We start from the raw sequence: 26,578 nt of genomic DNA on the forward strand, positions 1-26,578 counted from the left end.
AAAGTTTTGTACCTTCAATCAATCCCGAAATACAGCTGGTTTTGTAATTCCGGATTCTAAATGAATCAAGTTTTAATCAACAGTACGAAGGGAAACATCATGAGAAAGGCTGGCTTCGTTTTCTGATTGAAGTTATTCATTAACTGTACTAAAACAGCAACACAATAATGTATTATAGACTACGTTTGTGAGTACTTTATTATGCTTCGATATAACGTACAATTTGGTACAACGTACAATTTTGAAAGTGAAATGTACGTTATATCGAAGTTTACCTGTACATACAAAGATAGATTTCTGGTATATATAATACATACTAGTAAGTTAATTTACGTTCACAGCCTTTATTTCAGAAGTGTGCTTATTCCATCTGGACCTGGACCTTAAGGCTACCTGAGGTGTTGGCAGTAGCAACAACAATCCTTGAAGTGAATTGTATATTGTATCATAATATGAGCTCCATCAGTGCCGAAATTCTAGAGAGCGCACAAAAACTAACTGAACAATTTCATATGCATAGATGTTTTTATCAATTGAAAAGAATTTCAGGAAAAGAAAAAAAAAGTAGGAAGCATGTACTGATATCTATAGATCTTTACTTGACTTGTTTGATGTGTATATGCGTTGTAGACGAATGACATTGCAACACTAAATAAAGCGATTTTGGTTTGCTTTCAAAGTTTCTATCGTTTTTAAAAATATATTCCCAATAACAATCCAATCAACCTAATTATTTCGCTTCCATTTGATTCATAGAAAGTTTCAGTAGAACTATTTACCACAGAGGTTGTTACGGACCCAATTTAGATAGCAAGGCCGGCCAATAAACAAAATAATGTTATTGAAGTGCAAACGAGCGCATAGAAAATTTATAGCCCAATGAATCACCAGATACGGCCATGTGATTCATCCCTTTCTTATTTTTCTTTTCCTTTTGTATAGCTTCAGACAAGCGGTGCATGACGCACCAGAAAGTAGGGACAAATAAATAAACAAATCTGTGACCCGCACGATCCTCTGAATAGATCGTATTACTCATAGTGTAGCGCAGGCATACAAGATAGGAAATCACGTGTTCATTTGAGACCGTGAGCAGGCAGCATAGACAGATAAGGCGCCTGGAATACACAAAGACAACAAGGCACCAGGCGAAAGATTATTGCTGGTAATAAGCCTGGCCTCGCCCATTATCGAATATACGAAGGGCTATAAACAAAAATAACATTTTAAGCCGACGATGAGTAATAAACTTTCTAAATTGTACCCCTCTAGCGAGAGCGACAAAGGTCCGCAGAGATAAGCGGGTAGTAATAACATGTAGGGAAATAGCAGGCAGACAATCGATATGGGCTCGGTTGTCTGAGAAGGAAAGAGAGATCTCTTCTCTCCTTTATAGTTTTAACGCCTAGGAATGAATTCTTGGGTATATATACTGGGGATTCTGGCCTAGGAAGTCAGTTCAATTTCACAGTTCAATTTCACAGTTCAATTTCACAGTTCAAATCAAACAGTTCAAATCAAACAGTTCAAATCAGAAGTCTAATTCGTTAGTTCAAAATCAAAGTTCGTAGTTCAAAGTTCAATTCGTGATCCGAAAATCCACCAAGCGTTGACAACCAGGCGTCACGCATCAGAATCCGGATACACCCAAGCGTTGGCAACCAGGCGCCACGCTATAAAAGGTATAACCAAAAGGAACAAATCCCAATCCGAAAAGCAGACCATTTGCTTCGCTTCACCGGACCGCACTGGAGCCGGAAGAGGTTGAAGTTTTGTGGCTGCCCTAGCCGGGATTTGTTCACGCAAAGGGGCTTAGCCCATAAGAGACCAACCAAGTCCAGGGAAATAGATCCCTGGCTTTAATAAATTTAAACCGTGATTCTCAGGCCTCAATTGCCGACATCTAGGGAAATAAGTTCCCTAGATTAATCACGAAGCGCTCGAGAGAGGACGAGCGAAAAGCCTTGCCTTCATAGCAAGCATCTAGGGAACTCCAGTTCCTTAGATTATATTTTGGTGGCTCCAGAGAGGAGATTTAAAACTCACACCTTCGCCAAGACAAGAACCACGATCCCTCGCGCAAGAGGAGTAAATCGGGAGGCTCAGAATCACGCCTTTTTGAAAAGACTAAGAAGTCAAGAATTGAAATTTGAACTCTCGCGCCAGAGAGTGAAATTGAACTCACGTGTATTCAAACGGGAATCACGTTGTAAGAGGAGATAAGACTTGGAACTCAAGCACTCATAGAAATTGATTTGAACACACGTGCATTCAAAAGGGAATCACGTTTATAAGAAAGAGATAAGACTTGAAAATTTAAGCACTCAAAAAAGATCTGAATTGAACTCACGTGTATTCAAGAAGGAATCACGTTAATTAAAATGGCTACATATGCATATAAAGCCAACCCTAATGGGCACTGCCGTCTGTGTACGGACAAAGACAAGAAAGAGGACATGGTCGCATGCGATGAATGCGATCGGTGGTTCCACATTTCATGTGTGGGACTCACATACCTACCCAAGAAAGATGAAAGGTGGGTATGCCCTAAGTGCATGAGCACAGAAAGGGAAATGATGGAACTGAAAGTCAAAGTCAGACAATCAGTTTCCGGAAATAGTTTGCAAGAAATTTTGCAAGAGAACAGAGCAGCGATGGAAGCTCTGGTGAAGTCCGTGAGGACAGTAAATTTAGGAACGCAGATTCCAAAAATGAATGAAAGTAACGAAGGTCAAGATCAGGAGGCAGAGCCAGAATGGACTGTCTATCTGAAGCGGCAGGCATTGATGAGCTTGCCAAGATTTGGAGGTGCGGCAAGAGAATGGCCGAAATTTAAAAAAGCCTTTGATGAGACCACAAAACAAGGTCAATTTAACAGGCTTGAAAATTTGAATCGCCTGCAAACAGTGCTGTACGGGAACGCAGAGAGGAGCGTCCGACAGTTAATGATGGATCCAAATAATATGGACCAAATAATTGATAGACTAGAAGATAATTTCGGAAGACCCGAACTAGTCTATAAAGAACTACTAGCCGAACTCACCAATATCAAAAGGGAGAGTCGGAATTTGATTACCGAGATATCCGAAGCACTGGATAATCTCGTCTGTAATGTTTCTCTTATGGATAGAGAAGAATTCCTGATTGACCACCGATTGGTGGAAGAGATCATAAGGAAAATGCCCTACGGTCTACAGGTGAAGTGGACTGAAGAAATGTACGACGGGGCAAAGACTTTAGCTGATCTCAATGAGTGGCTGAAGCCTCATTCGAGAACCAATAGACTGCTGAATGGCACCAGCAGGCCGCAGCCGCGAGAAACAAGCAGACCGCAGCCGCGAGAAATTAACAGATCGCAGCCGCGAGACACGAGGCCTGAGCGTCGATTTAACGTAAATACGCATCAGGAAAATAGATCGACAATAATAAAACGCAATTGTGAAGCATGTCGGGGAAACCACAAACTCCTCGAATGCACCAGATTTAAGGCTATGAAGCCTGAAAAGCGAAATGAATTAGCCTTTAAGGCAAAGGTATGCTTGAGCTGTCTCGCATTTACAAACCATATGATGCGAGACTGCAAAAGAGCAAAACAATGTGGAATTAATGGATGTAAGTTCAAACATCATCCATTAATTCATAAATCTCATGAGAGAGAATCAAGTGATTCAAATCAGTCGGAAGGACAGCATAGTCCAGATACACAAGCAGATGGTGAGATACACAATCACCAACAACTAACAAAATCCAACGTATTCTACCAAATAGTTCCTGTGACGTTGAAAAATAATGACAAAATCATCAACACGTTCGCTTTCTTGGATGCGGGGTCATCACTCTCTCTAATAGACGAGGAGATTGCGAACAAGTTAGGGCTCAACGGAAGAATTGATCCGTTAATGCTAAAGTGGACGCAGAACGTCACGAGAAACGAACAAAACAGCCGTAGAGTTCAGGTACGAATCAACGGCAACAATGAAAAAGAATACGTCATGAAAGGAGTGAGAACGATAAAGAATCTCCAACTCCCAGAGCAAAGCTTCAACAAGGAGGTGATGGAGAAAAGGTATCCATACCTCAAGAATCTGCCGTTGAGCAGTTACAGCAGTATACGCCCGACGATATTAATTGGACTGAGTCACAGTCACTTGTTAATTCCATTCGAAAGGCGAATGAGAAAACCGAACGAGCCCACAGCGCTACGAACCAAACTTGGATGGTTCATGTTCGGCAACATATCGTCCAATGTGCAAGGCGGACACATCATGGTCATTCAGCAAGAAGATGAAATGAACAAGGCTTTGCAGAAATATTTCTCCACCGAAGACTTCGGCGTTAAGGTAGTCAAGAATCTACCAAAATCAGCTGAAGAAGAAAAGGCTGAACAAATTCTAAGAAGTACTATGAAATACAAGGATGGTAGATACGAAGTTGGACTTCTATGGAAAGATGAGGAAACGAAATTTCCAAATAGCTACAACAATGCAGCAAAGAGGCTGACAACGAGTGAGAGAACGTTAAAAAAAGACCCAGAGTTGAAAAAATGGGCAATAGAAACATTTGCGGATTACGAGAAGAAAGGCTACATCCGCAAACTGTCAGAGGAAGAAATTATGAAGCCGATATCAAGAGTGTATTATCTTCCACACTTTATTGTGCACAACAAAAACAAGTTGCCACCTAAGCCAAGGTTGGTTTTCGATGCGGCGGCAAAGATACAAGGTGTATCATTCAACACGGAACTGTTATCAGGGCCGGATGCTACTACGTCATTGTTCGGTGTTTTAGTAAGATTCCGAGAAGGAGCAATTGCTGTATGTGGAGACATCAAAGAGATGTTCCACCAAGTACGAATCCGAGCTGAAGATCAACACGCTCAGAGATTCTTATGGAGAGATTGTGATAGCAGTAAGAAACCTGATGTATACGTAATGCAGGTGATGACATTCGGATCAACCTGTTCACCGTCATGTGCACAAGCGGTTAAAAACCACAACGCAGAAAAATTCAGAAAATATTGTCCAGTGGCGACTGAAGCAATCATCAAGCAACACTACGTCGACGATTATTTGGATAGTTTCGAAGAGCTTGATAAGGCAGCAGAGATAGTACTACATGTTATGAAAATTCACGATCACGCGGGTTTCCACATCAGAAACTTTGTGTCAAACAGCAGAGAACTTCTGCAAAGTTTACCCTCGGAACGTGTACAAATTTCCGGAATCAAAATGTTCGAAGAAAAGGATTCAATGACAGAAAAGGTACTTGGTGTATATTGGAACACCACGTCTGACACACTCGGCTATCAAATCAAATTAGACAAGCTAGGAAGTGATGTTACACAAATGCTACGTTTACCAACAAAGAGAGAGGTACTAGCTTTCGTGATGAGTGTCTACGATCCACTTGGACTCATCTCAAATATAACTGTGCATGGAAGAATCCTCATGCAAAGGCTGCACATAGAAAATATAGATTGGGATGACGAAATTCCCGAGAAGTTGCAGTCAGACTGGCAACACTGGTTAGAAATTATTGAATCTGCTGATAGCGTAACGATACCAAGATACATCCTCGAAGAAAGAACAGGTGAAGTAGAACTACACACCTTTGTAGATGCTTCTGAGAAAGCATTTTGTGCATGTGTGTACGTAAGAAGTATATCTGGAAACACACCACACGTAAGACTTCTATCAGCAAAGTCTAGAGTAGCACCAGTCAAACCATTGAGCATACCACGCCTAGAGCTACAAGCGGCCGTGTTAGGAAGCCGATTAACCAAAACGATAATAGATGAAACGAGGTTGAAAATCGTCAGCAAAACATTTTGGAGTGATTCACAGACCGTATTGTCATGGATCAAGAGTCCAAAACGAAGAAGCGTATTTGTGATGCATCGAGTAGGTGAAATCCTGGAAGATAACAGGAAAAATGAATGGCGATGGGTGCCAACAGATGAAAATCCAGCCGATGAAGGCACAAAGGAAAAGCTAGGAAAATCACAATGGTTTGAGGGACCTGATTTCCTAAAGCTCTCAGAATCGTCATGGCCTTCCATTGAAGAGAAGGAAACAGACGAAGAGTTGAGAGAAACAGTGCTAGTTCACGAAGAACTAAGCAAACTTAGTTTCATCGATAAGTACAAGGAATACTCAGATTGGTGGAAATTGGTGAAGAACCTTTGTGTATTAAACAGGACAAAGGAAAGATTACGTCGTGGATATATTCCAGACATTGAGTACAAGGACTACCAAAGAGCTGAGAACGTGCTCTATAGAAAGATGCAATGGGAAGCATTTCCAACAGAGATGGAAACTTTATTCAATGGCGGAACAATATCGTCAGGACCATTGGTCAGTTACGCACCCTTCCTAGACGAGGCAGGGGTAATGAGAAGTGGAGGACGTTTGAAGAAAGCCATGTCAGTACCATGGACTACAAGAACGCCAATATTGCTCCCACAAAAGCATCCATATACATATTTGATCGTGAAAGCAACACACGAAAGATATTTCCACCACGGCGAAAACACCGTCATAGCAGCATTACGGCAGAAGTATTGGATACTGCATATAAGAACAGTATTAGCAAACGTCAAGAAGAATTGCAATAGGTGCAAAATACGACGTGCAACTCCGGTAGAGCCGATGATGGCAGATTTACCACATTTCCGCACAGAAGCGCATATACCTCCATTTACAAACTGCGGAGTAGATTACTTCGGACCTTTCGAAGTAGCGGTAAAGAGATCGCTCGAGAAGAGATGGGGCGTCATATTCACCTGTCTCTCAACAAGAGCAGTACATATTGAGATGGCAGAAAATCTCAGTACTGATGCGTTCATGGTCGTGTTAAGGAACTTCCAGAACCGAAGAGGAAAGGTCACCAGTATCTACAGCGACAACGGAACGAACTTCGTTGGAGCAGAGCGAGAGTTAAAGTCGCTAGTCAATGAAATCAACGAGAAGATGGGCAAAAATGAAGCAGCAAAAATGGAAATCCAGTGGAGATTCAACCCACCTTCAGCACCACATTTTGGAGGCGCTTGGGAGAGATTAATAAGAAACGTCAAAGTAGCACTAGCAGAGATCCTGAAAGTTTGGGGTAGGAGCAAGCCATCAGCAGCAACGTTGCAAGCTGCATTCATCCAAGCGGAATTTTTAGTCAACTCTCGACCGTTGACACACATACCAGTCTCCTGCATCGACGATGAAGTGTTGACGCCATTCCACGCGTTAATAGGAAGAGCAGGAGAGTATGCCCCACCGTATGCACCAACGACCAGTCAGTATGACACAGCGCAATGGAGACGCATTCAACATTATTCCAAGTTGTTTTGGAACCGATGGAAGAAGGAGTACTTACCAACTCTGTTAAAGCGTAATAAAAATACGCAGAAAGTAGAACCGATCAAAGTCAACGACATCGTCTTAATCACGGACGACGACGCACCACCAGGAAAATGGCTTAAAGGACGAGTCATCGAAACGTTTGTGGCGAGCGACGGGCAAGTTCGCCAAGCAAAGATCCAAACCGCGAAAGGTGTCCTGAAACGACCGGCAGTTAAAATTGCAGTACTGGACATTATCAAGGGAAATGATCCAGCCATCAACTAATCAGGAAGAAGACGTCAGTGCTCGCTACCAGAGCACCAATATCCGAAAGATGCAGCCAACTGATGTAAGCTCGCGTCAGAGCTAAGATGTATGATCCATGGACCAAGCATTGAAGAGGACATCCTTTGGAACCAGGCAACGTGCCGAAGAATTGAAATTTAAAAGTGTTTTTAAACTCTGTTAGAATATAAGGATGAATGTAAAATAAATGATGCTCCGAAAACATGTAAACAAATAGAGATATAAGTAACACAGGTAGCATAGGGTCCGTTCAGGAATTTTATAAATCGAACAAGTAGATTTATCAGGGCCGGAATGTTACGGACCCAATTTAGATAGCAAGGCCGGCCAATAAACAAAATAATGTTATTGAAGTGCAAACGAGCGCATAGAAAATTTATAGCCCAATGAATCACCAGATACGGCCATGTGATTCATCCCTTTCTTATTTTTCTTTTCCTTTTGTATAGCTTCAGACAAGCGGTGCATGACGCACCAGAAAGTAGGGACAAATAAATAAACAAATCTGTGACCCGCACGATCCTCTGAATAGATCGTATTACTCATAGTGTAGCGCAGGCATACAAGATAGGAAATCACGTGTTCATTTGAGACCGTGAGCAGGCAGCATAGACAGATAAGGCGCCTGGAATACACAAAGACAACAAGGCACCAGGCGAAAGATTATTGCTGGTAATAAGCCTGGCCTCGCCCATTATCGAATATACGAAGGGCTATAAACAAAAATAACATTTTAAGCCGACGATGAGTAATAAACTTTCTAAATTGTACCCCTCTAGCGAGAGCGACAAAGGTCCGCAGAGATAAGCGGGTAGTAATAACATGTAGGGAAATAGCAGGCAGACAATCGATATGGGCTCGGTTGTCTGAGAAGGAAAGAGAGATCTCTTCTCTCCTTTATAGTTTTAACGCCTAGGAATGAATTCTTGGGTATATATACTGGGGATTCTGGCCTAGGAAGTCAGTTCAATTTCACAGTTCAATTTCACAGTTCAATTTCACAGTTCAAATCAAACAGTTCAAATCAAACAGTTCAAATCAGAAGTCTAATTCGTTAGTTCAAAATCAAAGTTCGTAGTTCAAAGTTCAATTCGTGATCCGAAAATCCACCAAGCGTTGACAACCAGGCGTCACGCATCAGAATCCGGATACACCCAAGCGTTGGCAACCAGGCGCCACGCTATAAAAGGTATAACCAAAAGGAACAAATCCCAATCCGAAAAGCAGACCATTTGCTTCGCTTCACCGGACCGCACTGGAGCCGGAAGAGGTTGAAGTTTTGTGGCTGCCCTAGCCGGGATTTGTTCACGCAAAGGGGCTTAGCCCATAAGAGACCAACCAAGTCCAGGGAAATAGATCCCTGGCTTTAATAAATTTAAACCGTGATTCTCAGGCCTCAATTGCCGACATCTAGGGAAATAAGTTCCCTAGATTAATCACGAAGCGCTCGAGAGAGGACGAGCGAAAAGCCTTGCCTTCATAGCAAGCATCTAGGGAACTCCAGTTCCTTAGATTATAGAGGTATTCTCTATCGAATGAAAAATTATGCTTTAATTTTGAATTAAGAATTTTTCATGAAATAATGAACGCACAACAAATCGATGGCCAAAATTGCCAGCTGCAAACTTGAAAATATTCTATACAAGGTTGTTCCGTCCGCGAAACGAACGGAAAAGGAAGAACAACTCGCTTCGTTAGCCACGCCCTTTTTTGATTTCATCGCGGTGCACTTGCACAAGAGTAAGGGTATAAAAACCGCGCGGAGGTAAGTACATACTTGATAAAAATTATCAAAAATTATCTTTCTGATAGAGCGTTCAATGTTTCTATAAACAATATTTCATCGGAGAAATTCATTGTGAATGCAGATGTTCCTCAAGGATCCATCTTGGGACCAATACTTTTCAATATCTACACTTCAGATATTCCCGCACTCCCATCTGATGGGAAACTGTCACTATTTGCAGATGACACTGCCATCATTTACAAGGGCAGAAGTATCACAGAACTAAGATCTAAACTTCAAAGAGGGTTAGACGCTTTGTCTGGATGTTTCAATAATTGGAAAATATGCATAAATGCCGCAAAGACACAAGTTATATTGTTTCCCCACAAGAACACTCCAAAGCTTGTGTAATATGATCACGCTTAAACCCAACTCATCAATATTCAAGACCTCTAAGGCAATAAACCACCCCCGAGGGCGCTGGGCGATATAAACATAAAATGTGATACGATACCCGAGCCAGCAATCTGGCCCAAGGGTTCGTTTACTATTTATGATTGTATAACTCGACGCGCACCAACGGCAGCGGCGAGTTTGTCTTCCTTCCGCCCCGCTGCGAGTTTAGCTAGCAGCAGAAATTTAACCAAACATGTGGCGCGCATCCGGCACACATGTTTCAGCACTTTCTTTTCCTATTTACTTTGACCCACAAAGAAGTGCTTTCTCTCTCTCTCCGAAGAACGCGTCTGACCAAGGCCATCACAGCCCACTCTAACTGCTGGTGCGATGCTCCGCCCAGCATAATTTGTAAATATTCTGTGTAGAGTTTAAGCCTATTTTTGTAAACTAGTATTTAAGCCCCGAGAGTCTTTTCTTTGGACACAGATGCCAGTTGACAATATACAGTAGAGAAGCGACGCTTGTACGAATAGCGTTTGTGTTTATTAATTTACCAAATCCGAAAGTCGACGCCACTGAATGGCGTAAGATCCTTCTTCTCGTTTACATGGCGACCAGTGACACCGAGTCACTTCGGAACTAGTGAAAAAGTGCAAATGGCCCGCGTGATGGCAAAGTGGCAAATGGCCAGTTATCGCTATCGTTACAGAAACCAATAGCCGCGCTCCACGATCAGTTAACCAAGTTCTACGATCAGTGAACCGATTCCGTGATCGCGTGTTGAAGTCAGCCTAAAATGCGGACCTTGGACCCGACTGGTTATTACTGAAAAATTCTCTACAAAAAAAAAAAAAAGAAGTTAAACGAACTTTTGAACCGTCCCGGGTGCAGTGTGAGTGCGGGTAATTTGAATAAAGAAAAATTCAGTGAAAATCGCCAAGAAGGCGAAGAAATTGAACCCCACGAAAAACCGTTAGTGTAAAGTGGTTGTAACCACGTTGAAGTGAAGGACGAATGACCAGTGTACGAGCATAAAACATAAGTGGAACCACAATCGTACAGCGGACAGTGAAGTAGTGGAACAGAATAAATAGCAGTTACAAGCCAAGCAGTATTTCAAAAAAAAAAATGAACATCGATTTGGATCCAACTGGACACCCCTGAGATCTGACGGACGCAGAGGCACCCACGCCCCCCCCACCCCCGAGAAGAGGACACTTGCGGAGAAAACGTGGCGTAAGTCAGACTCGAGTTAGTCTAATCCTTTTATATACGGATATCATGTAATAAATTTATAGTCGAGGCACAAAATATTTTTTATCGTAATACCCACGCGGCAGTAGGAATAGGTAGTAGGAATTAGAAAAAAAAAAAAAGCAATTACAATACCCACAAAATTGGTTTTACATATGTACCGTTGAAAATGGGGTTATTTAATACCAAACCCGTTAGTAACACGGGCGACGCTCAAATCCAAATTTTAAATCACCTAGAGAACCACAGTGTAATGCACGAAGCTCAAGGAGCGATTATCTGCGTCACACTTGCCCTCATATCCATACTACTAATTTCGAAAATATACAAAGCATATAAGGCATGCATGAATGCACATGCTATGCAAGCGGCAAAAGCTCACGCAGCCGTAGTCGACACCGTCTAAAAGAATTCGAAAATTTTAAAACATGCGTTCGAACGCAGCCTCAGCATAATAAATTCTTTACCGATAACCATTTTTCCTTGTCTCCTTGAATGGACGAAGTAACAAAGCTCATCCAATTGAATATACAAAAACTAAAACATATACACCTGACTATACAACAGGAACTGGTCAGAAAACTAAGGAAAAGTACCTTAGCCAAACGCCTCACGGAAGCGGAAGCGCTTGTGAAACAGATTAAAAAATTGTCGTCTACGTTACTAGACACAACCCACGGCTCAGAAATCATAAAAATAACCGAAAAGGCGGACCAACTTTTGAACGCAATTAAGGCGTCAATCGAAAAGGGTAGACCAAGAACACTCAAGGAAATTGCGCTAGCCGTCCTATTTTGCCTCAGGTTACAAAGAAAACCGAAAATGGCTAGCATACTCGAAATAATCAAGACTACATCGTCTATAGTTCCGCAATTCGACGGAAACATAGACAAACTGAAAGCCTTCGCTGACGCTTTAAACTTGGTGAAAACATTTGAAACACCGGAAAACAAAGCAACCATAATTAACGTCATACTAACCAAACTAGAGGGACGGGCGAGAAATGCATTCACTGAAACACCGACATCGGTGAGCGAGATAAGCAAAATTTTAAAAGCTAAAATAACGACCAGCCCACCGGAACAAGTTCTAGCTAAAATGGCTAACTTGAAACAAAACGGTGGAATCGAACAATTTTGCCTGGATTTAGAAAAATTGGTGTTCAGTTTGGAAACAGCGTACACCGCTAAAGAAATTCCGCCCCAAGTTGCCAAATCTATGGCAAACAAAGAAGGCGTCAAACATTTAGCCGGAGGGTTAAAAAACGAAAAAACCTCGCTCATCATAAGAGCAGGGAATTTCAATTCATACTCCGACGCGATGACTAAAGCGTTGGAGGAAAACTTAAATAATGCGAGCGCATCAGTATTTGCATACTCGCAAACCAACAGAAACGCCAACCGTTTCAACAACAACGTTGACACACATTATAATAATTACAGGCGCAGGCCAAACGACTTCCATAACCGCGGTAGAAACCAAAACAATTTCAACCGCAACAATTTCAACCAAAATAATTTCCAAAACCAACCGCGTAATAACTATAACCGTTTTGGCCAACAAAACCAAGTTCGAGACCAATTCTCAAACATAAACCCACAGCGAAATAACAACAACAACAATAGGCGGAATACAAATTTTAACCGCCCTCAGCAATACATCCGCCTAACGGGAAACGAGTCACAACCGACGGATGCCCTCCAGTCCGAACCGGCATTGACATTGGAGGAAAACAAACATTACGGAGACCAACATTAAATATTTTTAAATGCGACGTGAATTGTTCAATGTTCGTTACACTATACTTACAAATGTCAAGCAAACCATGTATATTAATAATTGATACAGGCGCTGACATCTCAATAGTAAAAGAAGAAAAAATTAACGGAAAACAATTAATACACCCCGGAAATAGATGCATTATTAATGGAGTTACGGAGGGAAAGACCGAATCTATAGCGAGCACAAATACAAATATCATTTTTGACGATATCCAAATTCCACACCAATTTCAAATCGTCAACAACAAGTTTCCTATAATTGCAGATGGCATTTTAGGCAGAGATTTCCTCACCAAATATGAATGTAACCTATGCCTCAAAACATGGCTAATGACCTTCAACTATGAAAACACCAAAATTGAAATTCCGATTCAAGATAGCTGGGAAAACAATTACATTATTCCCCCTAGATGCCAAATTATAAAACACTTCCCGTCACTCAACCTAAACGATGATGCCCTTGTGATCGCACAAGAAATCAAACCAGGCATTTTTTGCGCAAACACAATAATAAACCCAAACTCACAATTCATTACAATAATTAACACAAATACCACACCAACATCAATCCCAAAAACCTTCGCCCCCACCACTATCCCCCTTAAAGAATACACCATAAATCACATTACAACGGAATTAGGAGAAAACCCAAAAGGTAGACACGAGAAACTGATTAAGGAACTCAATTTGAATCATACACCCCAACATGCCCAGGAGAAATTAACAGAATTATGCACTAAATACAACGACATTTTTGCACTAGAAGACGACATATTGACAACCAACAACTTCTACAAGCAAACCATTCACCTTCAAGACAAGACACCCGTTTACATAAAGAATTATCGAACCCCGGAAGCACAAATTTCAGAAATAAATAACCAAATCAGCCACATGCTAAATAACAAAATAATCCAAAATTCCACCTCACCATACAATTCTCCCATCCTCTTAGTCCCAAAGAAATCAAATACTCAAGATAAAAAATGGCGATTAGTGGTTGACTTTCGACAACTAAATAAAAAGATAACCCCAGATAAATTCCCCCTACCAAGAATCGACGAAATCCTCGATCATTTGGGCAGAGCCAAATATTTTACAACCCTAGACTTAATGTCAGGTTTCCACCAAATCGAACTTGACGAAAAATCAAAAAAGTACACAGCATTTTCGACCTCTAACGGTCACTACGAATTCAATAGGTTACCATTCGGTCTAAATATATCACCAAATAGCTTTCAGAGAATGATGTCCATAGCACTTAGCGGACTCCCACCTGAATGTGCATTCCTTTACATCGACGACATCATCGTCGTCGGCTGCTCAATAAACCATCACCTTATTAACTTGGAAAACGTTTTCAAACAATTACAAAACTACAACTTAAAATTAAATCCCAAAAAATGCTCCTTCTTCAGACCAGACGTAACATATCTAGGTCACAACATTTCAGCGGCAGGTATACAGCCCGACCAATCAAAGTTTTCAGCGGTAACAAACTACCCCACACCATCATCAGCAGATGAAGTGAGGCGTTTTGTTGCCTTTTGCAACTATTACCGGAGGTTCATACAAAATTTCGCAGAAATAGCGTACCCATTAAACAAATTGCTCAGAAAAAACGCAAAATTTGATTGGTCTCCCGAATGCCAAAATGCATTCAATAAATTGAAAAACGAACTTATCTCACCAAAAGTTCTCAAATTCCCCGATTTCACACAAGAATTCACCCTAATAACCAATGCTTCAAAAATAGCATGCGGCGCCGTCTTAGCCCAAGAAAACGACGGTATAGAACTACCCATTGCATACGCAAGCAAAGCCTTCACAAAAGGTGAAGCCAATAAATCGACAATTGAACAGGAAATGACAGCAATTCACTGGGCAATTACGTACTTTAGACCATACCTCTACGGGAGGAAATTCACAGTAAAAACGGATCACAGACCGTTAGTATATTTATTTTCAATGAAAGATCCCTCATCAAAACTCACAAGAATGAGGTTGGATCTTGAAGAATTCCATTTTGATGTAAAACACGTTCAAGGTAAGCTAAATGTGACTGCAGATGCGCTATCACGAATAGCAATTAATTCCGAGGCACTTAAAACTATAAAAGTCCTGGGTATACAAACCAGAGCAATGACTAGAAAACTAAACGAAACGAATAACGACACAGAAATTACAGACAATAATTCAAACCCCGACGATACTGAGTCTGATCAGCTCAGAGCGTACGAGGCTATTGAACCCCGAGAATGGCAAAACCTACCTAAACTTCTATGCGGACGCGCATTAGAAATGAATAAAGAAACAAACGCTAGCGGAAACAAAAATTTGAAATGCGCAATAATGAATAAAAAAAGAACCGAAGAAAAGTCGTCGACAATAATTGAAAATGCAAGCAACACAAAAGAATCCCTGGGAAAACTAGTAAAGAAAGTTGAAAATATGGCCAAAAACTTGAAAATTAGCATGATAGCTCTAGCGTTATCAAGCGTAATTTTCCAAATATGCAGCGTGCAAACCTTTAAGAAGATTTGTAATGACACGCTCAAAGACTTGCAAATAGTGCTCTACACACCCAAGCGTGTGATAGAAAGCCAAAACGAAAGGTTCGAAATTATAAAAAACAATCACGATACACCCACTGGTGGACATACAGGAGTCACCAGACTATACAAAAAATTAAGCAGACTCTATTCTTGGAGTGGCATGAAAAAAGATATCAGTAGCTACATCAAGAAGTGCATAAAATGCCAGCAAAATAAACACACAATACGAACAAACGAAAATTTCGTCGAAATTAAAACACCCCAAAAAGCATTCGACTGCGTATCGATTGACACAATTGGACCATTTAACAGATCCAATAATGGAAACCGATACGCACTGACCATTCAATGCAACTTAACAAAATACATCATTATTAAACCCACAATAGACAAACAAGCATCCACCATAGCCAAAGCCTTCATAGAAAACTTAATTCTGGTCTATGGAATTCCAAAACTCATCCAAACAGACCAAGGAACTGAATATAAGAACGAGTTATTCGAAAACATAGCTTCATTACTGAAGCTTAAACAAAATTTTTCCACTCCATATCACCCTCAATCAATAGGAAGCCTGGAAAGGAACCATCGTTGTCTTAACGAGTACGTAAGGCAATTCGTCAACCAAGCACAGAGTGACTGGGATGAATGGTTGCCTTACTACACATTCTGCTACAACACAACACCACACACAGATTTCTCATACACTCCATTCGAGTTAGTTTTTGGAACGAATGCTAAATTACCACAAAACCTCACAACAAGCACATATGTAGAACCAATTTACAACATGGATTTATATTACAAAGAACTTAAATATAAACTACAAATAGCATCAAATACCGCTAGGGAAATAATTGATAAGGTAAGAAAAGCCAGAAATGAGACACAGAAAACCATGGCTAGACCATCAAAAGTAGCCATTAATGATCTAGTATTTCTATCAAACGAAAACAGATCCAAATTAGACAAAGTATACGTAGGACCATATATAATAATTGACATTAAACACCCTAACGTAACAATAAGAGATGATCAAACCAATAAAGTCCAGACTGTACATAAAAACAGAATAATACCATATGAGCAACCCCACCCTAAGGGGAAAGGGATACCTAGTTAGCAGTTAATCCTTCCGACAGTTATTATCAAATGTAAAATGTATATATTAAACAAATATTAAAAATAAATATATTTATAAGCAAATAGAACACCCAACGAAGACAATCCGTATAATCATATTATAAGGATAATCTTTATAAACAAACTTAATTTTTACCTGAATACACGAAAAATGTACATATCACAAACATTGAATAAACACTAAAATTGTAAGGTCAGACGAATCTTTCCACCTAATTTAACTTGAATGACTTCTCAATGTTACGTCATTCTCCGAAAGGGGAAAGGTGTAATATGATCACGCTTAAACCCAACTCATCAATATTCAAGACCTCTAAGGCAATAAACCACCCCCGAGGGCGCTGGGCGATATAAACATAAAATGTGATACGATACCCGAGCCAGCAATCTGGCCCAAGGGTTCGTTTACTATTTATGATTGTATAACTCGACGCGCACCAACGGCAGCGGCGAGTTTGTCTTCCTTCCGCCCCGCTGCGAGTTTAGCTAGCAGCAGAAATTTAACCAAACATGTGGCGCGCATCCGGCACACATGTTTCAGCACTTTCTTTTCCTATTTACTTTGACCCACAAAGAAGTGCTTTCTCTCTCTCTCCGAAGAACGCGTCTGACCAAGGCCATCACAGCCCACTCTAACTGCTGGTGCGATGCTCCGCCCAGCATAATTTGTAAATATTCTGTGTAGAGTTTAAGCCTATTTTTGTAAACTAGTATTTAAGCCCCGAGAGTCTTTTCTTTGGACACAGATGCCAGTTGACAATATACAGTAGAGAAGCGACGCTTGTACGAATAGCGTTTGTGTTTATTAATTTACCAAATCCGAAAGTCGACGCCACTGAATGGCGTAAGATCCTTCTTCTCGTTTACACTTGTTCCCCCTCAAAATATGACAGTCAGTCTTAATGGCAATAGTATTGAATAGTCTTCAGAAGTAATGTATCTGGGTCTAACTTTCGATCGAAAGCTTACCTTCAGAGCACACATTGACAAAACAGACACAAGATGCAACATTTTAATCAGGTCATTGTATCCCCTGATCAATAGATACTCTCGATTATCTCTAACGAATAAACTTGCAGTATACAAACAAATAATATTTCCAGTTATCGCATATGCGATGCCCATTTGGGAGTGCTGTGCTCCAACTCACAAATTAAAACTTCAACGCATACAAAACAAAATTCTTCGTATGATTCTAAACTCTCCACCCAGAACGCGAAATTCGGAGATACATCAGCTGGCCGGGATTAAAACCTTGGATGAAATTATCAATAACAATTGTATGAAATTTGAACAGAGTTGCGCTCTCTCAACACACGGAATAATACAAAATCTGTATGAGTATGCTACCTGACTTCATAGTCGTTACCTTTCAAGGTAACGGCTTTGGGTTAGGGTAGATATATTTATTTCCAGTTAGATAAGTAGTGTAAGTTGGGATAATGTAAATAATTTGGGGAGGGTATCTTATAAGTTAGATTTAGGTAAAAAAGGTAACAAAAAACTAGAAAAGTTTAGGCATGATTTTACAATAGGAATATGAAACAATCGAATAATGTGTATGATACAAATCATTACAAAACTTGACATTGCAACTTAAAGATGTAGAACCCTAGGTTGATCACTTGATATGTAGTACTTTATTAAATACATGTAAAATTAAGAAATAAAAAGAATTTAAGTGAAAAAAAAAGCGCGGAGGTAAGTCGAATTTCAACCATCAAGCAATACACATCAAGTTCAGTAGCAGCAACAAGAAATTTCAATCCAATCGTCGAACCAGCAACAAGGAGCAAGAGTGCAACAGAAGCAGCAAACAAATCATCGCAAAAGTGCGACAGCAAGAGTAGCAGCTAATTGGCAAGAACATCAGGCAGTACTGCATCATCACAGAGTGGCGAAATAAGAACATCAGCAACAACTTGTGAATATCTTGTAAATTAGTATTAAACAGAGAAAATGAATACAGTGTAAATAGTTTTGAGCACCATGCTTTCACTCTGCGCTACTCCAACCCGCATTCCATAAAAAGTTTTCTTAAACAATTCCGGAAGAGTTTACATGCTCTTTTCAGAGCATGGAGTGGAGCCCAAGGGCTCCCACCCGGAAGAGGAAAGCGTGAGGAACACAAGGGTTCCTTCCACGCACCCGGTTGTCTCCATGAGTGGAGCAACCCTCGATATACAGTCCACCCCCAGTTCCCACCAGACGGAACAAAGGTCCAGTTGCTGCTTTGACATTATTGCATTTTTTTAAACAGAGTTACAGCGTTTCAAAAATCACTCAAATCGATGGCGCATGTTGCTCCTCTATTTTTTGATCGAGTGTAGTTCTTTGTATAATTTTTTAAGGGTACTAATAGGGTATTAGAATATTTTCAATATATATTTTTTTTATTTTTCAACAGCTTATTGGCCATTCTGCATTGAGTGTCTAGATGGCTTCCAGAGTGCTCGTGGGGAAAAATCACATCAGAAAACTCACGTCTCATCGATGTATTACTAACCTTGCCCGAAAAGTTATTTATGCTACTCTTTAGTTTCTCCCATTTATGTTGTTTTGATTTTCCTCCGCTTAAATCCTCATCAAAACATCACTTACGAGATTCATCAGCCACTGCACCGATCCTTCCCATTTCTATTAAATTTGTTTCCCAAAAAAATCATAGCTCTGAAACCTGCTGCCCGATTCAAACATGTTTTTGAGAAATCAATCAACTTTCTATGAAAATTCAAAGAAACTTTCATATAAGTTGAATGAAATATTATTATATACAGGTTGTTAGGTAGCTGATCCGGAATATTTCAGGTGAGAGATATTTGATTAAAAAAATTGTCCACGCTTATGGTCAAACTTGAATTGTTGAACTTTCCTTTTTGCCTTAAACTGACTTTAATTCAAAAAGTACGCTGCTAAGCACGATTTCCATTTGAGAAAATTTTGCATAAAATTATGTTGTGACACATTTGAATTAGTGGAAGATAACAAGAAGGATAACAGTGTGGCATCAAGGAAGAAATTGTAGAGTGAAGTGGAGAGCTTCAATTTGGTTGATAGAAACAATCCAGCTTCTTGACTTTTTAAAAATTTCTTTGTTCCATTAATTTGAATGTTTTATAACTGCATTTTACGCAAAAAAAATATCTATCAAATGAGCAGCATAATCATTCTAAGTAGCGCACGTTCTAAAATAGAGTCAGTTCAAGACATAAGATTAGGCTCAAGAAAAGTTCAACAACTCTCTCATAGTTGAGAATTGAGCATATGCGTAGAAGGATCTTTTTCACCAAATATTATCCTTTATCACCTCCTGAAATATTCTTTTTGAGAAAGAACATTGGCATTGTTCTACTCAAAGAGGCTTTTTCCTATTCATAAACACGGCTCATTGTTACTTAATGTTGCTGAGCCATTTGAAAATAAATTTAGTACAAAAAAAAAACCTCCTGAAATATTCCGAACCAGCTACCTAATTTCATGTATATTTTTATCAGAATACTGGCTCAATCGTTTTAAGTTTAACGACTAGTGGTGCATAGACAATCTCACGTAAATGTAAATATTGATTCCTAGAACAGATATTACATCCTAAGACTAACTCTTCTCGGGTTGTGATTCGTGAACCAACTTATTATAAGAACGACTAATAATTTAGTAGAAAGTATTATTGTTGTAATTAGTATTAATAATTAATGATTACACTTGTTTATTTACGTTTATTTATTGATGAGAAAATAATGTCAAGTTCACTCACTTAACGCAAATTTTTTAGCAAGTACAGGCTGACGTATAAGTCACGCAACGCTCGCGCTGCAGCTATCGAGCCTGTTGGTTCCTAAGCGGTTCAGTTGTCGACTTTGTATCGTTTTTTATTCGAGAATAAAGATTTTGTGTCGTGAGACTTTTTTTTATACGATTTTTTTCTGTGCAAATCGGTTGCGTGACTTATGCGCCATCCTGTATTTTGTATGAGTAAGATGAAGATAATTGTTTTAAAGAGTTTTAGCTGGAGGAATCGATGGTATCACTACATTCTGGAAAGGGTCTCTTGTTTGTGTCTATTTTGAGAATCCCTTCTTTATATTAATGTAAATAATAAGATGGACCCATGAACGATGAACTCGATGAACAGTCCAATTAAAAGATAAGATGATTTTCTTTTGAACAAACTCATTTACTAAAATACATGTTACGACTGACACTGTCGAGCCTGCAGAACTATCTCATGTAGACTGCTCAGATAAGCAGATAAGATACATCACATACTGAAACTAATCTCACGCCTTCGCATACCTTTTTTTCACCTGTCCCACACTCGCAGTGCTCATTAATGCTTGCGCGTAATCACTGGGATCAAACCAATTCGGGGCCCCAGGCGTATGCTCATAAGCTTCATTGTTGTGTATTCATTCTTTTTTTTTCACCTTTCTGCCAGCGGCGCTCACATCTGTGAGGCAACAACATTCATCAAATATCAAACAAATGTAGTTCACAAGCTAAGCGTTCAAGCTTTTGCATAACAAAATAGCAACATGATGCTGCGCCGCTGTTTCATTTTCAGATTCCACCCGTTATCGTGCCAAAAAAAAAACAAAGAGATGAAGTGGCCAAAATTAAACAAAAATTGTATCTTTTTTCTGCGCTTCTTTGGACATGACGAAGTTAGAAAATTGTGTTGTGCTCCGACACCAATCCAAAGCAATAACAGAAAAATGGTAATAAAATTGGCAGCTTTTAGTCAGTCAAGAAATAAGCGACTCCACGCCCACAAGAGGGACTGACTCATACGGCACTTATCAGCGCACTCGCGCTCGCGTATTTAATCATCAGCTCACCTGACATCGTCGTCCGAGCAGACCAAACAGCTGTTCGTTCTCGTCATTGGTTAGCAGCTGGCTGGGACGATTAGCCTTGCCAGCCCGGTCCACATCTGCCGCGGCCGATGGTTGTTTCATACCGGCGGGTTTGCTAGCTGCAGCACACAGCACTTGTATCGCTTTTTTTTTGTTTTTCGTGTACGCCCTCCTAGTTATTTCCACCGATCATTCCTAGATAGTGACGGAAGCACTTGAACACTTCTTCAATGCACACACACACACACAACACATGGAATTAGTTATTCTTCGTTCGCCTGTCCGGTCTCAGGTGGAACTAACGGTCAGTGCTGCAAAAGAGTATATAACAACATTGATGCATTATGCTCAGAAGATCTTAATGAAATGATTGGTGAAGCAAAATATTATCTTCCGTTATCGCCTCGGGGGATAATGAACTGCACAAAATGTAACTGTATTATGAGAATCGTTCAGAACGGAAATATGATCGCGTCTGTATCGAACCAATAACAGATGGTTAAATTGGTTTCTTCCAGAAAAAAGGTAGAAAATACGGCAAGCCCGAATCCGATCCTCAGTGCGAACGATAGCCTACAATACTTATCACAAAACACTGTATTTAGTCTATTGAACCAGCTCTCAGAACACTCTCAAGATAAACACATCGATTTGCGAAATGCAGTCCATTGTCAGCGTCTCCTCATACCGAAGGAGCACAATGAAAACAATCCTTCTACCAATCCAGATATCATCCCGCAGGACTTTTAGGAAAGAATGATGTCACCAAGTCTGGAGACGGTTCCACTTCGCACAGACCTTGAGAAATTGAGCTCCAAGCCCTGAGCAGTCGTTTTCCTCTATATTTCCTGCAGCCTTTCACCTGCCTGGCAGGCAGTTTACAACTTTAGATTCTTTTCGACACAAATCACCCCCGACGTTCCGGAAATTTTCGTCTAGACCGTAAATATGCAACTCGCTTCTTCGAATGATAACTTTCGAATGTGTTCCGCTTGCGGACAAGGATGGATTTTTCTTGATTACTTCTGATTGCTGGCTGGGTACAGTGGTGCCATTCCTGACAACCATCGGGGTAATGTGCAACTTTTATTCGATTATTGTGTAAAATGGCATTCAAAACAGAACAAATTGCTCGCAACTTTTTCGGTTGCAGTATCCATTACAACTTTTCAATAAGGTTAACAAACAATAATTTTTAAACGAAAGATTTTTGTAGAACACCTATTCCAACATTTATAATTATAAACGGATACAAATAATCATTCACGAATATAACCAGCAACACTCTCTAGCATGTTGGCTGGTATCAAATTGCTTGTTGGGCGAGGGGCTCGCTGGTATGAATTATTACTGGGATGACGATCAACGCAAATTATTTTCTACAGGGTGTTAGGTAGCTGATATGAAATATTTCAGATATGGCTTCGAAAAAGACTCTTCTACGCAAATGGTCGAATCTCAACCAGGGCCCGAAATCTTCAACGGTGAAAAATGAAGACCGACTCTACTCCCAGTAGCTCCGCTTCGACTAGAGCTGCTTCGGCAGTCACCGCCAACAAAAAAATGACTTAACTAGAAAATGAATTGACTAGCGCTGACTAGCGAGGATGACTGGTAAACTAGTCCAGTCAGTGGTTATTTTAACTGACTCGACTAAAGCGGACCTTACACGGTCAAATTTATTGACAATATGATAACATTTGAGAGCATAATGACAGCTGAACATGGCCGACAACGCAGAAATCCGGATTTTCTGATTTTCGGGCATCAATATCGTGACATTTCATATGGATGCATGATGTTGACGTTTTACCTCACGGACTTCCAAACTGAGTTGCCAGATTTGCAAGCGGACATTTAATTTTTGTTAGTCTTTTTTTGCGATTGCAATTAAAATTTATAAACTTCTGAAATTGTAGGAATCATAAATGAAAGCATTACAGGTCTGTCCAATTAGAAAAGTGTCGTATAAAATGTAAATTACTGTACTTTAAATTGCAAAATACAGTACTATCACGATACAAATCAAAACCTCAAAGTAAACTGACAATGTGATGGTGAGAGAGTGAATGAAAATTAACAACGTCTTAGAAATTTTCTAACGTTGAACTCGGTCATTCTTTGCGCTAGCGAATACACTTAGTCTAAGTTGTGTAGAGGTGTGTTTCTTCACACTCCGCTATAAAATTTGGAGAAATCACAGGTGTAAAAACATCACGTGTTAGTTCAGGTTACAGTAGAATCCCGATTATCCGCGAATAGTCGGGATGATGTTTCAACATAAAAACTATGTATTATTAATACAGAAATAATTAAACTATCCATCTGTAACGTCGTGTACACCCGTGGCTAAATAATGTAAAAGTCATAACCACAACAAAAGAGCGTGTGCCTACCACTCACTAACAAAATCCGGAAAGGCCTATTGATTTACTATGGAACTCGCAGTCGCGAATTATCCACAGGGAGGATCACCCGCTCGCTGATAATTGGGGTTCTACTGTCATAGTCTTATTTATGGAATAAAAACATTTGCTTGCAAATAATATAACTTGCATATATTTTCACAAATTAAAATAATCTGGCATCTCTAAAAACTGAAAGAAACAGTCTGTATTTGTGAAGCGAGTATTATGATGTGTTTTTGAGAAGGAAAAATTCATTTTAAAGTGAAAATCATGAATGAAAATCAACTGTTCTGTATTAAAAGAATATTCTATGTTGTATAATAACACATTTTTTGCGAGTAGTAAAAAAATATGAATATAAATAAATTTCTAATTTGAATTATAATGATTATAATTATTATAATGATGAATATAGAAAATATTATGAAAATTCTTTGAATAATAAGTAAAGAAAGACCAAGACTACTTTTTTCTAGTATTAAAATACTACCAAATATTTATTTTCATTCAATTTTTCACAATTTGGAACTGCCTTCATCTGTTCTTATCTGAGTTGCTTTGTTTGTCCTTTGCTCCATTTTTGTTTAGTTCAATTCACGCCCCATTGCAGTAGACGTGTTAAAAATGGTCGACTCATTTCATGAAGATGATCTCATGGAAAATTATTCCGAAGAATCTACCAGTTTTGATATTAAAAAAAATGAAACTCTGCGTAAATTCATCGAGCAATATGAATTGTCACCAGAACTTTGGAATCAAACCAACGGGAAATATAAGAACAAGACTGCAAGAAATTTAGCTCTTGATCGTCTCATTCCTTTCTGGAGCGGATAAATCCAACGAACAACACAAGGGAGCACGTCAAAAAAAGAATAAACAGTCTTCGAACTAATTACAGGAAAGAACTAAAAAAGAATTGCGCATCTAAGAGGTCGGGGAGAAGTGCAGACGAAATCTACACGCCTTCGTCATGGATTTTTTTCGCGTTGTCCTTTCTGGAGAGGTTCGAAAAACCGGTTGAACAAAAGGAAACAGAGGAAGTAATTGAGCAGGTATGTTTTATTGTTGAATACAAATCATAATTTTATTGTCATTTTGGTTTCTTCTTTCTGATGGGATTGTCAGTATTTCCCTTCATTATTATAATAATGACAGAATTTGTCGCGGGTCGTCTTGGCCACCGTTGAACTATTCCGTTGAAATGTGCTATGCAATGTTGACAAGTTTTCTACTTGACCGCCATCATTTGGGGTGAGGTACTGTGGATTTGATTTCGCCAAAAAATTATGCAGGTAGCAACAGGCAATCGTAATCGATGTAGCTTTTTTCGGTTCTAGATTAATCGGTTTTTGAAACACACGAAACCGTGAACCTAGAATTCCGAATGCATTTTCAACGACAACTCGAGCTCGTGACAATCTTTCATTGAATATTTGTCGAGACTCATTCAATGATTTCTGAGAGTAAGGCTTTAATAAATTTTAGTGTAATGCGAGCGCCTCGTCTGCAATGAATACGCAAGGGAAATGATCAGCTGTATTCGGCAATGGTGTAGGTGCTGGTAAATTCAGCTTTCCTTCCTGGAACAATTCTCCAAATTTGGAGTAAAACATAACTCCTCCATCCGAAATGCGACCGTTCATTCCAGCATCAACCATAATGAATTCCTTCTTCGAATTAACAAGCGCTAACAATACGATGCTGAAGAATCCCTTGTAATTATAATACAAGGAGCCTGAGTTGTATGGTTTTGTTATGGCTATATGTTTTCCATCCAATGCACCAAGAGTGCATGTCGGATTGATGTCGCATTCCAAAATCCTTTGCTATGTTATCCCACTCTTCTGCAGTTGACGGAAACTGAAAGAAAACAACCAAAATGACAATATGTGAAAAAATGTTTGAGTGTTATCTTAAAAATTTGACCAAAATATAATCTGTAATCTTTAATGTTTTAGGAATTGGAGCAACAACAGGATAGTCATGGCGAACATGTTCGACAGACATCTGTAAATAACCTGTCGTCAACATCTTCGATACTACCTCCACCCTTGCCTCAAACTTATCAAAACAGGAAGATGAAATCGCAAGGTCCGATATCAAAGCAAAACATGCTTTTGCAAAAAGCTTGCTCACTCCTGGAAGCTTCTTCGAACCCTGAAATCCCGACAATTGCAAGAGCTTGGGGGGAAAAGTTGCTGACACTGGATTCTAGACAACGAGCCATTGCAGAGAAAGGAATTAATGATATTCTTTTCGAAGCAAGCATGGGATCTCTACATCGAGATTCCATCCAGATAAATTCACGTCATTCAAGCACTCCAAATCATAATACAGAAAGTGAAGGAATCACAGGAATCGATGATCATAATTACACGAAATTTAAAAAATAAATAGCGTGATACATGCACAATAGTATTTTTTTAAACTATAAATGCAATATACAGGTTCATTGTTAAAAAAAAAGCAAATGGAATAAATCTCACCTTCATGTAGTCTAGTAGAACATATCTTAAGGTTTCACAGGTTTCTATGACCGCTTTGCTGATACTTGCTGGAGACATTATAGCAGAGAATTTCAAGTCTTCAAAGTTTCTCCCTGTCGCCAAGTATCTTAGGGTTAGAGCTAGTTTTTCCCTTACACTTATACTGACCCTCATGTTCGTGTCATTTCTTCTCAAACACGGTTCAACCAGCATCAATAGTCTGTTGAAGCTTCCCTCATCCATTCGGAAATAGTTTTTGAAATCCGCAACATCACAAAAGCTTATTTCATTTAACAGCACTAGATGAGAATATTCATCTCTCTTTTTTAGCCATTC

General features: G+C 39.6%; 2 protein-coding genes across 5 annotated transcripts in view; one reads left to right on the plus strand and one right to left on the minus strand.

The window, feature by feature from the left end:
* The window catches only part of LOC129777267 (actin nucleation-promoting factor WASL-like), a 39,881-nt gene extending 17,504 nt beyond the window's left edge, over window positions 1–22,377 (minus strand). For 2 of the 3 annotated variants that reach the window (XM_055783649.1, XM_055783501.1), the window contains exons 1-2: window positions 22,147–22,376; window positions 21,331–21,659 (exon numbers count right to left, since the gene is read on the minus strand). In XM_055783649.1, the coding sequence (XP_055639624.1) occupies window positions 21,331–21,450 (120 nt within the window). In that variant the 5' untranslated portion in view covers window positions 21,451–21,659; window positions 22,147–22,376. Of the gene's footprint in view, window positions 1–21,330; window positions 21,660–22,146 lie in introns of all 3 variants that reach the window. The other variant, XM_055783572.1, reaches the window with a different exon arrangement.
* LOC129777162 (uncharacterized) lies at window positions 793–24,759 on the plus strand. Of its 2 annotated transcripts, none has more exons than XM_055783373.1 (2): window positions 793–8,826; window positions 24,655–24,759. In XM_055783373.1, exon 1 carries the CDS (start codon window positions 2,382–2,384, stop codon window positions 7,614–7,616), a length of 5,235 nt encoding a protein of 1,744 aa, XP_055639348.1. In that variant the 5' UTR covers window positions 793–2,381; the 3' UTR covers window positions 7,617–8,826; window positions 24,655–24,759. The 2 variants fall into 2 exon arrangements, with proteins under 2 accessions (XP_055639348.1, XP_055639273.1); XM_055783298.1 differs by lacking the exon at window positions 24,655–24,759 and adding an exon at window positions 9,256–11,735 and having other exon boundaries at window positions 793–9,158.
* Window positions 24,760–26,578: the final 1,819 nt, after the last annotated feature.

This window comes from Toxorhynchites rutilus, chromosome 1 (assembly GCF_029784135.1).
Source record: "Toxorhynchites rutilus septentrionalis strain SRP chromosome 1, ASM2978413v1, whole genome shotgun sequence".
NCBI classification, from domain to species: domain Eukaryota; kingdom Metazoa; phylum Arthropoda; class Insecta; order Diptera; family Culicidae; genus Toxorhynchites; species Toxorhynchites rutilus.

Excerpts from the sequence above, each read along its gene's own strand:
- LOC129777162 (XM_055783373.1), top strand. The coding sequence starts at position 2,382 with ATGGCTACATATGCATATAAAGCCAACCCTAATGGGCACTGCCGTCTG.